Raw genomic sequence first — 18,028 nt, 5'->3', positions numbered from 1 at the left:
TTGTTGAGTAAACTCAGACATCAATGTCATGTGTGGGTGTTGGGGGGTCCTAGGGCCCTCAGACACAGCTTCTGTCCTCGAGGATCTCAGTGTCAGTGTAGAACCCAGTGTGCCGGGCAAGACGGGTGTCGGGCCAGTCTGTCCTCTCCACCCCAGAACCACTGCCCAGCACCCCTCCCCGAGTGCCCCCCTTGCTTGCCACACACACAGGAGCAGTTCCTGTAGCCAGGAGGGGAAGCTGAGTGGAGGGAGGCCACCCCAGGAAAGTGAGGAGCTGCCTGCTTGGGTCCCCCCTTCCTCCTCAGCGGGCTCCCCCATCCTCAAACAGACCTCAAGGCCTATCTTCAGCCACAGTTCCTTCTGTCAGGCCCAGGCCTGGGCCCCAACCCCACTTCCTCTCCACTGCCCAGAATGACAGCCCAGGCTGATGATGAAGAGCCCACCTGATGGTCTGTCAAAGTCCCCTCCTGTCCGGGGACTTGTGTCTGTCTGGATTTCAGGTATACGGAGGGAATCAAGCCCCACACCAGCATCCGCCTTTCCCTGCTCCCCTGGCCCAGACTTCACAAGGCCAGTCTCATGCCTGCTCCTAACCCTGGGGAGGGAATCATGGAGATAGTTTCTGTGGCTCAGAAGAGCTTTTGGAAATAAGTGGAGGTAAAGAGAAGCGGGAGACATGTTCTGTGAAGTGCTGTGTCCCTGTACACAGCAGGTGGGGTGCAGAGCTAGCCTGGAGCCTGCCTCCTTCACAGGTGTCGCCACCCATCCCCAACCCAGGAAACGCTCATGGCTGCAAGGTCGGCATTCCTCTCTTCTCTCTCCCCAACATCCAGCCAAGGGGAACTCTAGTAGAGAAAGCACCCCTCTCAGCCAAATGCAGATGTGTTAGTCTGATCACACACTTTTTGCACACACATGCAAAAACGCAGTGGCCTACATATTCGTCCAGGGAAACACACATGCTCCGTGTGCATGCAGCAGGTACATGCACACACGTGCACTGACACGCAGACATACACAGAGTCTCCACAGACACATGCTCACATCCACACGGGTGCATGCGTGCCCAGAGACATGCACAGCCATGTGCCCAGGTAATGCCCAACAGTGCAGAGAACACAGCAGGGACAAATAATCATCATAACAGTAGCTGCCACATACCAGTGATGACAATAGGCAGGGCATGGGATAGGCGCTGCATTTATGTGCATCGCGTCATGTAATCCTCATAACAACTAGGTGAGATAGTTACTGTCATCCCCATTTAACAGATGAGCAAAATGAGACGCATACATGAGCCCCTGCCATTCTCCCCACCGCCCGACAGCCTCTGGGTGTGTCCCGCCCCGTGTCATGCCAAGTACCAGGAACCAAGCCACACCCTGGCCTCTGGGGCCTCAGACATCAGAAGGGCTGTGGTCCAGGCTTCCATATGGGTATCAGAGGCTGAGGCGGCCCCTGCAGAGTGGGGTGCAGGCTGGGGGTGAGGGATCCTCCAGACCTGGTCCCAGGCCCCACCTAACTGCTGCCATAATGTCTGCCACCCACCTCCAGGAGGACTCAGACGGTAGCATCGAGTGTGTGAACGAGGAGAGGAGGCTCCAGAAGAAAGTCTGCAACGTCAGCTACCCCTTTTTGCGTGCCAAGGCCAAGGTTGAGACTGGGGACAGTGTGGGGGAGGGTCAGGGTAGGAGCTGGGGGGCACAGGGAGTTTGGGGAGGGCGGCAAGAGCAACAGGAATGAACACAGAAGACCAGGGAGGGATGGGAGGCCTGAGGTGGCTTTTATTTGTCTTTTCTCCCATGAAATGACATTCAAGTGACCAAATTAGCCAGCCATCCCCAGGCTAGCAGCCCATCCTTTAACTCAGAGAGAATTCCTACCACTCCCAGCCACTAGTCTGCCACCTGCCCCTAGCCAGTCCCGCTGTTCGGCAGCCTCACAAGTTTTTCAAATTTGTGGCCTCTGCCACTGTGCCGTGTATGAGGAGGGATGGGGAGAGAAACTACCATTTCGTGAGCACCTACCACCCAACTGTGCTTAAAAACCCATGTGAATAGAGGGTGGGTATGGGAAGGGAGAAGCAAAGTAGCTGGGAAAGGGAGGGAGACGCCAGATTGCAGGGAGTGTTTGGACATCAGCCCTGGGCAGTGGGCAGCCATAGAAGGTTCTGGAGCAGGAGAAGATCTAATTGAGGCCAAGCTGCTTGGACTTGGGAATCAGAGAGGAGCTGTGGCAGGAGCCAGCTAGGCAGCAGCAGTGCTCCCAGGAGCAGGGTCTGCACAGCTGGGGAAAGAGAAAGAAATGGGAGCGGGGATGAGGGCTCCTTAGCAAAGCACCTCCCCGGTGAGATATAAGTAGAAGGTGTAGTTTCTGGGTTGAGGCACCGACAAACCCAAGAGCTCTGGAGTCGGGATGGAGCAGGACACAGCCCAGGCTTCCCCACCCACGCCCAGCCACTCCTGCAGAGAAGGGGCCGCTGAGGTCTCCTGGGAAACCTTGTGAGGGTGAGACCAGGGAGAGCATCAGAGGTCTGTGCAAAGCCTCAGTAATGCCCCCAGGTGGGGCAGGGAGGAAGCGAGGAGGGTTGCATGTTTCCCTACCGTGGGGCGAAGGGCAAGGGGAGCATCAGGGCCCAGGTCAGCAGTGTGGCAGGAGCGCTGCCAGACAAGGGGCGGATGCCTTGTTGGCCTGCTGGGTGGCCACTGGCCCTCATCCCTCTCCGGGCCATCTCCTCCCTGCCACACGCAAAGAAGAGGTGGACGAGGCGGTCCAACAAACGTTTCTGGCCCCCACATCCTGTGGTGCATGGCGATGGCCATCGGCCCTTCCTGCCATCAAGGCCCCCTACCCTAAAAATCCTGCAGACAGAGTCTGGAGCAGACTTGCTGCTTTCTGGTTGCCTTTTGCTAAAAACAAAAGAAGAGGAAGAGGGAGGGGGGCTGGCTCAGCCCCGAGAAACCCCATTGTGGGAGCTGTTGTCTTTGGCTGTGTCCCCACAGCAGCCCTGAAGCTCAGCTCATGTTCTGTAGCACCTGGTCCTCCCTTTCCCAGCCTGTTCCCAGCCAGCAGCTCCCCAACCCCCAGCAAGCTCCCCCTCCCCAAGCCAGCAGGGGGCTGTGGGGAGTGGGCTGTGGGGAGTGGGTGGGGCTGGTCCCGGCAATGCCCAGACATGCGACCGCTTCCTTGCAGGTGGCTTTCCGTCTTGATTTTGAGTTCAGCAAATCCATCTTCCTACACCACCTGGAGATCGAGCTCGCTGCAGGCAGGTCAGGGCCATGCCTGCTTCTTCTCCCCCAAGCTTGCTATTCCGGGGCCCAGCTCTCTGGCTGCTAGCAACTGCTCCTCCTGACACTGAGTCCACCGCCCCATGCCCTGTCCCTCACTGCCCCAACCTTGAGTGGAGGGAACAGGGTGGGGAGGTGGGCCAGTGTCCGTTGCGGGTGTGGGCCAACCTGCTGCCCCCTGAGTTGCCACCACTCTTCATTCTTTGGATGACAAATAATAATGTCAGCCCTTTACTTTTAGACAGCCCTGTATACAGCAGTAATTCACAAACCCCATGGTTATAAAGCACTGTACAGGCAAAAATCTCAGTCCTCACAGAGGCCGCTTAAGATCATCAAAGCAGGGGTTATTCCCCACACCATCTTCCAAGTTAAGAAAAGAGAGGCTCAGAGAGGGTGAGTGAATTTCCCAAGGACACACAGCAGTAAATTGTGCAGCTGGAAGCTGAACACTACTCGTCCTATTCCCCATCCAGGGCTCTTCCTGTCCTAGTCACCTCTCTCCCCTTTTTCCATTTTTAAGAGGCCTTTTCTTACTCTGTGTGGGTCTTCCTGTCTGTCTGTCTGTCTCCCAGGCCTCTTGGAGGTAGCTTGCTATATGTTGACACCATGAATCACTTTGTGTCAGTAGTAAATACACTTCTCTTTTTTGCAGAATTACCTCTGTGTGGGGAAGGACAGAGGGATTGTGTCCACTCTGGAGCCTTATAAATGGCAAAAATCCTTAGCTAAGAAATAAATACCTCAGGCAAACTGAACACTAACATTCCAGCACACACACACGTGCAGGTCAGAGGTCACAGAAGTGCTGGGGACTCATACCCAACATGTGCTCGCATCCCAGCTACAGTTAAATGAATTGTGCGTCCTGGTAGAATTCTCACACACCACGTGGCAAACTTGGCGAGGCCTCCCTTGCTCTCTGCCCTGCTCTTAGAAAGCCCAGTCTCGTCTTCACAGGAGAAATGAGTGCACTTGCAGAGCAGTGTCTCTGGCACACCTGTGGGGGGTGTCTGAGAATTAGGTGTGTGTAGGAGGGGACTCTGGGGGCACATCTCTGTGTGTGTCGGGTCTCCCTTTTCTAACCAAACCCCTATCCTGGGGTAAGGCTTCCAAAGGGAATCAAACTCAGTCTATGTAACAAGAAAGAATTGTACATTTTTATGTCGAAAATGATTTGCCCCGGTAGTTCATGGTGCTCAGATATAAAGGGAGGCACACTGGACAGAATCCCCCCAAAGATGTCTCTGAATTTCACTCCCAGCCTTCTCGTGGCAGCAGAGTGCCCCTGGCCGCCCTGTAGGAGCTGCCCCTGGTCAGTCCAGGGATAAATGAATGACTCTACTGTGAATTCCTCACCATCCCTCCTCCGTGGGCACAGCCTTTGCCACAGGTGTCGTCTCCCACAGCCCCTGAGAGTCCGGCAGGCAGCAGGATTGGCCCGCCTGACAGACGGGGCGGCTGGGTGAGGGAGGCAAACAGGCTGGGGTCCAGTCTGTGCCAGGCCAGGCACAGGCCTCCCAGCCCCAGCCCAGAGCCCTCCCCTGACTCCACCTAAAGGGGCAGCAGGTAGAGCCGGTGTCATCCATGCCCGCTTCTGGCCCTTCCTCTCCTAGGAGACGCCTCAGGTTCCCTGTCTGGCCTGTCTGGTGCCCATCAGCCCCAGCTAAGCCAGCGTGCTCCATCCACAGTCTGCCTCAGACCCTTCCCGCTGCCTGTGCTGGCTGAGCCCCTTCCTGACCTTGCTGCCTGGCTCTCCTTGCAGTGACAGTAACGAGCGGGACAGCACCAAGGAAGACAACGTGGCCCCCCTACGCTTCCACCTCAAATACGAGGCTGACGTCCTCTTCACCAGGTGGGCCGGGCTCCAGGTGCCCCAGGAGAGGAAAGGCAAGGGGAGTGGGAGGAGGGAGGCCTAAGGCGGGGGGCACCCTCTGATGGGCCCTAATAGGGCCAGACCCCAGCACTAAGGGACTATGGATGGAGCCAAGAGTGTCCCTGATGGGTCAGAGAGTGCAGCCCCCCATCCAATGTGGGGAGGGGATATCAAATTAGAGGAAGGAGGAGACACAGGCCCGGCCCTGGGGAGCTCCCAGCAGGGGCAAGAAGGGAGGGTGGGGGCAGTGGGAGGCATCCACCCCTGGCATAGGCGACAAGTGGCTGTATGGTCTGTAGACAATTTAAAAACAGTAATAATATCTATCATAAGTCAATCTGCTTTTCATTATCATCTTATACCAGCACATCTAAACAATGTCAGTGGGAAAAGACTCTTCCCCAAAGGACAGACTGCTCCCACCCCCACCCCCTTGGCATGCTACTGGCCCCCAATCTGACGGAGGAAACAGCCCCTGTCCTCTGAGAGCTCACGGGCAGATGGAGAAGTCAGGACAGAACCGCAGATACGGAGAGGAAGCTCAGGCCCTCCCACACCAGCCATCCCTAGAGGGTGGAAGGGAGCACAGTGGCATGGTCACTCTGAAAAGCAGCTACACCCCTAGGCAGAGACGCTGGGGCAGGGATGAGATAACTGGCTCTTCTGACTCACGCCCACCCACTCAGGAGGCAGACATTGCTCACCCATGGCAGCGCTGATTCCTGTGAAGGCTCAGAATCCTTCCAACATGACACTCACTCCCAACCGACACAAGAGGGAACCTGTTTTTTGTGGCCCGGAGGAGGCCGGCACATGCCCTCTCCCTCTTTCATTCATCTGTCCATCCAGCCAGCACTGACTGAGCTCACGACAGCCCTGTCCTCTGTCTCTGCAGGAGCAGCAGCCTGAGCCACTACGAGGTCAAGCCCAACAGCTCGCTGGAGAGATATGATGGTATCGGGCCTCCCTTCAGCTGCATCTTCAGGGTGAGGCTGGAGGGGAGCCGGGTTGAGGGTGAAGGACGGGATCTGAGCACCCCCATCCTAGAGGGGAGGAATGTGGAATCATCACTAGTGCCCGGATTCCAGCCTCAACCCTGCCACCCACCCACTGTGCGACTTTAGGCAAGTCACTTCTCCTCTCGGGCCTTTCAGTCTTCTTTTGAAAAACAACTGGACTGCAGTGGGGGATGTATGGGTGAAGATAGGGTGTGGTTGCCTAAAATTCTTAAATGTTTTTTGAACAGTGGTTTAAACACACTAGGGTTTACTCTCTCCCATAAAAGAAGTCCAGAGTTGGCAGCTTCACAAAGTCATTCAGGAGTGGGTCTTCTATTCCACCATCCTCCGCATGAACTTACCAGCCTCCAGTTCACCTCACAGTACAAGATGGCTGCAGCTCCAGCCATCACGTTCTCATTCCAGGCAGCAGGAAGGAGGAAGGGGAGAAGAGCATGCTCCCTCCTTATTAAGGGACCTCCCTGGCAGTTCCTCACTCTTCCAGTGACCTCTCTTTATCCAGAATGTTGTGATTGAGCCATAAGGGAGGCTGGGAAATGTGGCATTTTGTCTCAGTTCTGCCACTAAGGAAAGTGGGAGAACAAGAGTTAGGAGGCAATTCGGCAGCCTCTGCTATAGTGGGCCCTGATAGCTCCCTCAACCCTAAACAGCTATAAGTTCATCAACTTCTCTTAGGCTGTGTGAAAGCTGAGGGCAAGCTGACAGCTGGATACTGGACTTCAGACACGTTGAGCCCTGCATGGCTTATTCAAGAGAGGCCTAATAAGCTGCCCAGGGTCACACAGCTCATAGGTGGTGGTGGGCCCAGGATTAGATTCCTGGTCTTTCTGGTTCCAAAGCCCAGCTTAGCATCACTGCTGCCCTGGCACTGAATGTGGCACTGCTAGAATGTGAACAATCATGCACTCATTATTTAGTAATAAATAGCGAGTTTAATTAATTAAATTAATTGTTAATTAATGATTCCCTCTCATGATGCATTCATTGCTGTCACCATCTTCACCCCTGGCCTCAACAAAATCCCCACCCCAGGCAAGAAGAGTTGAAAATGCAGGTGGCCCCTGCTCTCCGGCCTCAGGATCCCCACTGACTTGTCTTCAGCTTCCAGCCACCCATCCCCTCTCAGGGCTTTCTTGCCCTCGTCCGGGCAGTCCCCGGCCACAATTTGACAGATCTTAGGAGCTTCCATGGCAAAAACACCAGGGTCCTTGAGTGGGCCTTTTTCCCAGGCCTGGTGGGGGAATTGCCACCCCCAGGGGCTGGTTGGCCCCTGTGGACCTTGTTTTCCGCCCCCCTCAACTGACTGTACTGACACCTCTCCGTCTCTGGCCACAGATCCAGAACTTGGGCTTGTTCCCCATCCACGGGATGATGATGAAGATCACCATTCCCATCGCCACCAGGAGCGGCAACCGCCTACTGAAGCTGAGGGACTTCCTCACCGACCAGGTACCGATGGCCTTGGGAGCCGGCTAGGGGAGGGGACCAGAAGGAGACAGACACTCCCCCTACGTGTGTCCCCAGATTCCCAGACCCCAGCTCCCTTCTCCCAGGACCAGGGCTAGAGGAGGAGAAAAGAAACGTCTCTGGGAGCCTGCGTCTGCGTCTGCCAGAGCTGGTTGTGAGGCTGTGTGTGTGTCTGTGTCCTTTATGTAGGCGAACACGTCCTGTAACATCTGGGGCAACAGCACTGAGTACCGGCCCACCCCAATGGAGGAAGACTTGAGTCGTGCTCCACAGCTGGTGAGTGTCCCCCAGACCGAGAGCCACAGTGGTTGGGGTTAGAGGCACTCCGCGGGCCATTTCCCTCCCGATCCAATAGCTTGTCAATAAGAGCTTACTGAGCACCTATATGTACCCAGCCCCAAACCAAGAAGAAACTGGAGGAGGAAAAGACTTCTTGGCCTGTGTGAGTCCCCCATCTCACAGGGAGTGGGGCAAACACACAGAGCGAGTGTCTGAGAAGCCCAGGTCACAGCCTGTGGTGTGCCGGGCAAACGAGCAGAAAGGGGTGGGGAGAGTGGACTTGCACCTGGGCCAAGCAGGCCAGTAGGATACAGAGAAGCAGAGAGAAGGGGAAGAAAACAGATGCAGCCAGAACACCAGAACACACACATGGCTCGTATTGGAGACATTTGGCCGCGTCAGCTGGGGCCTCCTGCCCTAAAGACGGAACGCAGATCAGCTTCAATTTCCAGAGCCCTCCCAAAACACCTGCTCATTTCCAGTTTGCATTCTCAGGGTTGCCTCTGCCTCCAGATACCAGTTTCTCACCCTGCTTCCACTGTTCTTCACCCAGACAACAATCTTTGCTGTTTTAGTTTTACTTCCCCAAAACAAGTGCCTCCCACAAAGCACATATTGAGGGTAGTGTGCTTTGCCAAAGATTTAGGCTGGGTTGGGGTTGGGGTGGGCAGCAAGGCAGCAACACTAGTAACTTTCACCTAATAAATTCTAATTGTTTGAAGATTTGTTTGGGTTTCCCACCAACGTTAGTTTCTCCACTTAATCCTTATATTATAAATGGTCTTGAGGTATTACTCTAGCTAAGACCTCCAGGGCAATGGTAAATAGATATGACGATGACAGAATCATCAGGATTACCTTAATCATGATTACTTAAAGGAATTTATTTTTATTTTGATTGTTAAATATGATCATTGCTATAGGCTTCACACATGAGGGGATTTCAAAATCATTAGCCGTCCGCCTTCCAGTCCTGATTTGGTTCCTTCTAACTTCTTTTGGTTTGCCAATCTTAAAAAAAATCTTTAAAGGGCAACCATTTTTCCTCAGCTAATAATGTAAACAACACCGCATTAGGCCGTGCACAGTGGCTCATGCCTGTAATCCCAGCACTTTGGGAGGCTGAGGCGGGTAGATCATGAGTTCAGGAGCTCGAGGTCAGGAGCTCAAGACCAGCCTGGCCAGCATAGTGAAATGCCATCTCTACTAAACATACAAAAATTAGCTGGGTGTGGTGGCGGGCATCTGTAGTCCCAGCTACTCTGGAGGCTGAGGCAAGAGAAATCTCTTGAACCTGGGAGGCAGATGTTGCAGTGAGCCAAGATCTCGCCACTGTACTCCAGCCTGGGCAACAGAGCAAGACTGTCAAAAAAAAAAAGGACTGTATTGACGTGGTTAAATTCCCAGGACTCTTAGTTATTTAAGAATGGACTACATGGTTGGTATCATTGCTTACAAAAGTGTCTTGAACTTGATGGAGCTTATGTTGAGAAGTAAAATTTAATTTTTAATTTTTATCTTTTAATTCCATTTTTCCACAAACTTTTTGAAATCCCTTTGAGAGGAGCAAGCAGGAGCATTGTCATTGCGGAGAAGGAGTCTCTGGTGACATTTTCCCAGCCATTTTTCTGCTAAAGCTTTGATTAACTTTCTCACAACACTGTCATAATAACCAGATGTTCTCATTCTTTGGCCCTCCAGAAAGTCAACAAGCAAAATGTTCTGAGCATTCCGAAAAATTGTTGCCACAACCTTTGCTCTTGACTGATCTGCGTTTGCTTTGACTGGACCACATCCACCTCTTGGTAGCCATTGCTTTTTTTGTGCTTTGTCTTCAGGATGATACTGGCAAAGCCATCTTTTATCCGTTATAATTATTTGAAGAAATGCTTCAGAATCTTGATGTCACTTGTTTAAAATTTCCATTGAAAGTTCTGCTCTTTTCTGCAGCTGATCTGAGTGCAACAGATTGGGCACCCGTCAAGTGGAAATTTTGCTCAACTTTAATTTTTCAATCAAAATGATGTAAACTAAGCCAACTGAGCTGTCTATAGTGTTGGCTAATGGTTCTGCTGTTAATTGTCAGGCTTCTTCAATGAGGGCCTGAACAAGATTATTTTTTTCCTCACAAATTGGTATGAATGATCTGCTGCTGCAAGCTCCATCTTCAGTGTCCTCTAATCCCTTCTATTCTTTTCTTTTCTTTTCTTTTCTTTTCTTTTCTTTTCTTTTCTTTTGAGACAGAGTCTTGCTCGGTCACCCAGCTGGGGTGCAGTGGCACGATCTCGGCTCACTGCGACCTCCGCCTCCCAGGCTCAAGTGATTCTCCTGCCTCAGCCTCCCAAGTAGTTGGGACTACAGGCACGTGCCACCACATCTGGCTAACTTTTTTTATTTTTTCAGTAGAGACGGGGTTTCACTGTGCTAGCCAGGATGGTCTTGATCTCCTGACCTTGTGATCCACCTGCCTCGGCCTCCCAAAGTGCTGGGATTACAGGCGTGAGCCACCACGCCCAGCCCTCTAGTTCCTTCTTAAAACAAATTATCCATTTGCAAACTGCTGATTTCTTTGTGATATCATCCCCATCAACTTTTTATAAAGCATCAGTGATTTCACTGTTCTTCCACTCAAGTTTCGCCATAAATTTGAAGTTTGTTTTTGCTTCAATTTTAGCAGAATTCATGTTGCTCTGATAGGGGCTCTTTTCAAACTGATGTCTTATCTTTCTTAGTGCCTCAAACTAGATCCTGTTCATATAGGTTACAACAAGTTAATACGAGTTTATTTTGGTGCAAAAAAAGTTTTGGAATCCATGCATAGTTTTTCCATAATACACATTTTCCATGAACTTTATGAAGACCCCTTTTATCTGATTCAGGAAGTTCCCTGGGAGTTTTTATCATGAACAGAAGTTGGACTTCCTAAAATACTTTTTCTGCATCTGTTGCAGCGATCATAGAATTTTTTATCTTAATGTGTTTATATAGTGATAGGAAACATTTATAGATTCCCTAATGTTGAACCAAAGTTCTGTCCCTGGAATATATCCAGGCCGGTCACAATGTACAGCTTCAAGTGGAGCATCAGATATACCATCCTTCATTTGTCCTTCAGTCATCCCCTGGCAGACGCAATGCACATGTCCCCCACTCCCAACTTTCTCCTTGTCCCCTGTCCTCTGCCCCTGCCCCCAGGAGCAGAGTCCCAGTCGTTCAAGCAGTGTTGCTGCCCCCTGCTCCCCTAGCCCAGCAGCTCAGCCCTGAGACCCATCTTCTCTTTCAGAATCACAGCAACTCTGATGTCGTCTCCATCAACTGCAATATACGGCTGGTCCCCAACCAGGAAATCAATTTCCATCTACTGGGGAACCTGTGGTTGAGGTCCCTAAAAGCAGTAAGTAGAGCCCCTGGGCTGGGCTGGAAGGAAGAAGGGAAAGGGGGTGGCTGTTGGGATGTCTTCCACCTGGGGCTGCCTGGGGAGGGGACGGGAAGAAAAGCTTCCAGGCCAGCTTCTGAGGAGCCCTCTGATTGCACAGCTCAAGTACAAATCCATGAAAATCATGGTCAACGCAGCCTTGCAGAGGCAGTTCCACAGCCCCTTCATCTTCCGTGAGGAGGATCCCAGCCGCCAGGTGAGCCCCTGGGAGCCCTGCAGAACTGGGCTTAGGCCGGACAGCTTGGGAAAGGGTTGGCCGTGCTCTATAGAGTTTTCCTACAACCCCTGGCTACATGTCCCAGCAGGAGAGAATCAGGCAGACCTGTGAGCTGTTAGGGTGGCCGCTGAGAAGAGGGAAAAAAGCAAGACAAATGGGCCTCAGGAGCAACACTAGGGAAGGTCCAGAGGTCTGGTGTGAACTGAATTTGTGAAGACCAAAGGATGGGAGATGCCTCGGTATCGGCCTCTGTTAGTTGGGTAAAAGCAGATTGTTACAGATCACATTGGCTTCATTCGGGGTCCAGGAAAGGAGTGAGACTCTGTGAGACCCAATGAGAAGTGAGGTCTTAAAGAAAAGCCCATTCCTGGAAGAAGTGGCAAAGGAAGAAAAAAGAAAAGAAATAAATTTGTAAAAGAAAGCAAGCAACCAAAGCCCAGTCCAGTGGAAATAGACAGGGCAGCCAGGCGTGGGACGCTGCTGCCCTCCACTGGCCACACCCTAGAAATGTCAGCCTGGGCTCCAGGCAAGCATTCCTATTACAGAGGTGGAGTAAGCGCCCAACACCACCCCAGGGAGATGCTGGAGAGCAAAGAGGCGGGGTCAGGAAGCATCCCTTATAAAACAATCCAACAAAAACCAATCACAGCTAGGGCGGGGGGATGCCAGGCAGAGGGGTATCAGGATCCACCTAAGGAGATTTTTTGTTTGTTCATTCATTTGGCATTTGTTGGGTGTCTCTCCTACGACTTGGGCCCCAAAGGGGAAACAGAGATAAATTAGGCAGACAGGGAAACAGTGACAATAAATGGGTGAGAGCAATCTGGGGGTGAGCACAGGCCCGGGGGGAGCAGTTCAGAGCGAGGGACGTCCCCGGAAAGCTTTCTGGAGACAGTTTGTTTGAACCGAATCTTGAAAGATGCTGCAATGCTCCCGGCATCCAAGAGAGGGAGGTGTAGTACAGGCACCCCCCTCACCCCCCCATACCCTGCGCGCACACACACACACACACACACACAGAGAACCCTTCTTCTCACATTGATGCTTGTCTTTTGGGTGTCTTTTCCTTCTTCCACCCCCACTCAACCCCCCAAAAAAATTCCTCTTATAGTCTCTGGATGCCTCATTTCTCTTTTTTTTTTCTGAGACGGAGTCTCGCTCTGTCACCCAGGCTAGAGTGAGGTGGCAGGATCTCGGCTCACTGCCAGATCCACCTCCTAGGTTCACACCATTCTCCTGCCTCAGCCTCCAGGGTAGCGGGGACTACAGGCACCCGCCACCACGCCTGGCTAATTTTTTTTTTCTTTTTTAGTAGAGACAGGGTTTCACCATGTTAGCCAGGATGGTCTCAATCTCCTGACCTCATGACCCGCCCGCCTTGGCCTCCCAAAGTGCTGGGATTACAGGCGTAAGCCACCCTGCCCGGCCATGCCTCACTTCTCTTTTAGAAATCCAGCAACCTTGAAATTAAGCCCCTGTATGCTGGGCTCTGTGCTAGGTGCCAGTGCTGGGGAGGCAGAGCCAGGTCCCCGCCTTGAGGGACAGAAAGAGCATACATAAGGGCCCTGCCATTTGCTGGCCCCCAGCTGTGTGCCAAACATGGTGACAGACCTCACAATACTGTGAGGCACTGTCCCCACCGCCGTCTCTCAGGTATGCACACCGAGGCATGTGAGATGAGGCAGGAGGGACAGTGACTTGCCTCAAGTTGAACAGCGAGTCAGTGGCCAAAGCAGGGCTCTGTCTGCTGTTGCGGGTGGTCCATTCACTCCACATGTTAGCTGAGCTCCTGCTACATTCCCAGCACGGTTCCAGGTTCCGAGGATAGAGCAGGGACAAAACAGACAAAGCCCCCGCTCTCCTACAGCTGACATTCTAGGCGGGCAATAAACATATATATAAACATTATCAACTGGTGATAAGGGCCACCCAGAAAAAGGCACACGTCTAAGGGTGGAGTGCCAGGCGGTGCTGTTTTATACAGGGGACTTGGGAAAAGCCTCTCCAATAAAGTGACATCAGACAGAGACCATGAGGAGGACAGGAGTGTCTCGTGGCTGTGAGGGAAACCCTTGCAGGCAGAGGGAATAGCAATGCCTGCAGCAGGCACGCCACGGCATGCATGTTGGAGGCCAGGCGGCCGGAAGCTGGAGTAGAGCGAGAGGGAGCAGGAAGTGAGGTCAGCAAGACAGGCGGGACCCGAGAGGGGAGGCCTTGCAGGCCAGGGCCAGGACTGCACTTTTCACTCTGAGTGAGCTTGAGCAGAGCAGAGCATAGGCCTGGCCTTCCTGGTTAGAAGGATCCCTCTAGCTGCTGTGCTGAGAACAAAGTGCAGAGGGGAGGCAGTCGGGCAGTGCTGTAGTCTCCAGAGGAGATGTGAGGGCGCTGAGGCCCAGGAGGTGGGAGGAGTGGCCACATTTCAGGTGTTTCCAAGGGAGAGTGGACAGACTTTGCTGCTGGGCTCCGTGTGGGTGTGAGAGTTAGGGTCAGTGATGGATATGTGGCTTCTGGCCTGAGCAGCGTGGAGGGATAGTGCTGCCATTTGCTTAGGTGAGAAAGAGCTGGAAGGAGCAGGCTTCGGGGGCCGGGGTGTTAAGAGCTTGGTTAGGGGCCTGTTACAGTTGCCAGGCAGGCCAGGAGACAGTCGGTATGAGCCTGGAATTCAGCGGAGAATCCAGGCGGAAGACAGAAATGTGAGAGCAGTCGGCGTGTAGACGGTGATAGCCACAGGACTGAGGGAGCTGGCCTGGGCTTACTTTCTGACCTTCACGCCCTAGCCACTTTTGCCTTTAGGACGCCTTCCTCCATAGGAAAAAAGTATTTAAAATTATGGTTTATAACCGTGTTGATACAAAGATTAAAAAAATGTTATCCAAGCTGGATTCTATTCCATTTTTTCCTCTAATTTTAAAAGAAATGTAAACATTTTCATGGGCTCCTAAAAGTGTTATGGGCCTTGGCATCATGACTACTGTGACTCATGGGAAAGTCAGCCCTGAGTTCACCCAGGAAGTGACTCTAGAAAAAGAAGAGGTGCAAGGACTGAACCGTGGGACACACTGACCTTTAGAAGCGTGGGAGGCGATGCGGAGGCAGCAAAGGGAGAAGGAGTAGCCCATGTAGTGGGAGGAGGATCCAGGGAGTGGCAGGGCCCTGAGGCCAAAGGCAGCAAGTGTCTCAAGGAGGCAGGATCACCTGGGCCACTGAACCCAGTGTCGGCTGTTCAGGCACTGGTCATCCTGAGGCCTCGGCTGGCCTGTCCACCCATCCCTCTGGTATCCCCCTGAGGAAGAGGATGCAGCTCCCCAACCAGGTGCCAGCTGTCTCCACCCTCCTGCCCCTCCTGGACTGCCACCCCAGCCCCAGAAGAGTAATGCTGTTGGCCTGGCCCCCCTCCCCTTGCAGATCGTGTTTGAGATCTCCAAGCAAGAGGACTGGCAGGTCCCCATCTGGATCATTGTAGGAAGCACCCTGGGGGGCCTCCTACTGCTGGCCCTGCTGGTCCTGGCACTGTGGAAGGTGAGGGCCCCGGCAGGGGAGGGAAGGAGCAGCATCCTGGCTGGTGGGCCCAGGCTTCAGCCCCTGGAACTTCATGGCCGCTGCCACATTCTCCTCTCCAGGGGAGCTGGCACCCCGCCCCTCGCCATAGCAGACACATTGGTTAGGGCCAACAGAGGGCACTCAGATTATGGCTCTAACCTGTTTGTGGGTGCCTTTGAGAACATGATGAAAACTAAGGTTCCTATTATTAGAGAAAAAAAAAAAAAGCAAGTAGAAACAACTGCACAAAATTTCTCCCACAATGTCAAGCTGTTAACAAACTTTCCAAAGTCCATCTCTGTCTCTGAAGCTCTGGTTACAAACCCCTGGTCTCAGCCTCCTCCTGTTACAGATGAAGGAGGCCCAGAGAGGGATGTTGGCTGGGGCTGGTCACACAGCAAGATGGTGGGCACCAGCATGACTTCTTGCATGCAGCCCATGGTCTCATCCACTGTGTTCCAGTCCACAGAGGCAGTTCTGGAGGAGGGGGCGCTCAGAATGAGCTGGGGTACTCAAGGAAGTCCTGAGGGAGGAGTCCCAAGGAAGGGTAGTGGAGGGAAAGCTGGGGCAGGCCTTGCCCACCCTGTCCTCCTCTGAGACGTCTCCCTTTGCCTCCTCACAGCTCGGCTTCTTTAAAAGTGCCAGGCGCAGGAGGGAGCCTGGTCTGGACCCCACCCCCAAAGTGCTGGAGTGAGGCTCCAGAGGAGAGTTTGAGTTGATGGGGGCCAGGACACCAGTCCAGGTGGTGTTGAGACCCAGGCCTGTGGCCCCACCGAGCTGGAGTGGAGAGTAAGCCAGCTGGCTTTGCACTTGACCTCATCTCCTGAGCAATGGCACCTGCTCCCTCCAGAATGGAACTCAAGCTGGTTTTAAGTGGAACTGCCCTACTGGGAGACTGGGACACCTTCAACACAGACCCCTAGGGATTTAAAGGGACACCCCTACACACACCCAGGCCCACGCCAAGGCCTCCCTCAGGCTCTGTGGAGGGCATTTGCTGCCCCAGCTACTAAGGTGCTAGGAATTCGTAATCATCCCCATCCTCCAGAGAAACCCAGGGAGGAAGACTGTAAATAACGAACCCAATCTGTACACTCCAGGACTCTAGTTCCAGAAGGACCCAAGACAGAACAGATCTGAATTCTGCCCTTTTCTCTCACCCATCCCACCCCTCCATTGGCTCCCAAGTCACACCCACTCCCTTCCCCATAGATAGGCCCCTGGGACTCCCGAAGAATGAACCCAAGCCCAAGGGCTTGATGGTGACAGCTGCAAGCCAGGGATGAAGAAAGACTCTGAGATGTGGAGACTGATGGCCAGGCAAGTGGGACCAGGATACTGGATGCTGTCCTGAGATGAGAGGCAGCCAGGCTCTGCACCCACGTGCATTCACATTGACGGCACCTCACACATTCCCCCACCAGCTGCAGCCCCTTGCTCTCAGCTGCCAACCCTCCCGGGTCACTTTTGTTCCCAGGTACCTCATGGGAAGCATGTGGATGACACAATCCCTGGGGCTGTGCATTCCCACATGTCTTCTTGCTGCAGCCTGCCCCTAGACATGGACGCACTGGCCTGGCTGCAGCTGGGCAGCAGGGGTAGGGGTAGGGAGCCTCCCCTCCCTGTTATCACCCCCTCCCTACACACACACACACACACACACACACACACACACACACACACACACACACACACACACACAGCCTCCCCTCCCTGTTATCACCCCCTCCCTACACACACACACACACACACACACACACACACACACACACACAGCCTCCCCTCCCTGTTATCACCCCCTCCCTACACACACACACACACACACACACACACACACACACACACACACACACACACACACACACACACACACACACCCTCCCATCCTTCCCTTATGTCCACCAGTGCACAGGGAAGGGCCAGCGCTGTTGAGGGGTCCCCTCTGGAATGCACTGAATAAAGAGCGTGCAAGGACTCCCGGAGCCTGTGCAGCCTCAGTGGCAAATATCTCATCTGCCGGCCCCCAGGACAAGTGGTATGACCAGTGATAATGCCCCAAGGACAAGGGGCGTGCCTGGTGCCCAGCGGAGTAATTTATGCCTTAACCTTGTTTTGAGGTAGAAATGAAAGGGGGACACATCAAAGGCATCTGTCCCCCTGTGCATAGTACGACCTTTACTGTCGTAAATATTTTTGAAAAATTAAAAATACAGTGTTTAAAAACAACCAAGCACTGACATCCCATTCTGTGGGCAGAGCATATCACAGTGAGCCATACTCCCCTTTGAAGGAGAGGAAGTAGAATGAGGGGGTTCCTTGCTTCCTCCCCCCTACCTCTACATGTCAGAAGGGACTCATCCACCATTTGGTGCCCACAACATTACCTCCAAGTGGCTGCCTGGCCTTCGTGTGACGTCTCCAGTGGTGGAGCGCTCCATCTCCCAAGATCACCCTTCCATCTATGGCCTGTGTGGATGGTTAGGACCTAAATGTTTCACTGTAGCTTCTGCCCTTGGTTCCAGCTCTTCCCTCTCACGCCTCCCAGACTTCTCCAGGCCAGTTTCATTGTTAACCCTCTTACACTCTGACTTCAACCAAGGCGTCTCCATTCTGTTCTTGTGCCATTCATGTCTTGGAATCCCAATAAGTAGAACCTTGGAAATAATTTGATCTTGTTTTTGCATAAATGAGGACACTCAGAACCAGAGAGAGCCCTAGGCTCCCTCAGCAAAATCAAAACTAAACCCAGGACTGCTATTTCCCAAGCCAGATTCTGTTATTCGAGCACAGCCTTAGAAGGGCTTGATGCCGAGCAAAAGGTGAAAATGGTGAAACTAAAATTTGAGTATCAAAACCCATTGCCTTCTAATAGAATCAGAAGGAAATGTTGCTAAATCATATTCCATT

The 18,028-nt window shown here is 53.0% G+C and overlaps 1 protein-coding gene across 1 annotated transcript in view; it reads left to right on the top strand.

The window, feature by feature from the left end:
* Positions 1-17,347, top strand: part of ITGA11 (integrin subunit alpha 11) — a 138,517-nt gene extending 121,170 nt beyond the window's left edge. Inside the window, exons 21-30 of the mRNA XM_054451056.2 lie at positions 1,555-1,653; positions 3,193-3,269; positions 5,053-5,142; positions 6,059-6,149; positions 7,518-7,631; positions 7,839-7,925; positions 11,212-11,322; positions 11,465-11,560; positions 14,987-15,100; positions 15,744-17,347. Coding sequence (XP_054307031.2) covers positions 1,555-1,653; positions 3,193-3,269; positions 5,053-5,142; positions 6,059-6,149; positions 7,518-7,631; positions 7,839-7,925; positions 11,212-11,322; positions 11,465-11,560; positions 14,987-15,100; positions 15,744-15,815 — 951 coding nt within the window. The 3' untranslated portion in view covers positions 15,816-17,347. The remainder of the gene's footprint in view (positions 1-1,554; positions 1,654-3,192; positions 3,270-5,052; positions 5,143-6,058; positions 6,150-7,517; positions 7,632-7,838; positions 7,926-11,211; positions 11,323-11,464; positions 11,561-14,986; positions 15,101-15,743) is intronic.
* Positions 17,348-18,028: the final 681 nt, after the last annotated feature.

Source organism: Pongo pygmaeus, chromosome 16, assembly GCF_028885625.2.
Source record: "Pongo pygmaeus isolate AG05252 chromosome 16, NHGRI_mPonPyg2-v2.0_pri, whole genome shotgun sequence".
NCBI classification, from domain to species: Eukaryota; Metazoa; Chordata; class Mammalia; order Primates; family Hominidae; genus Pongo; species Pongo pygmaeus.
This window is presented reverse-complemented; position numbering and strand designations above follow the sequence as displayed.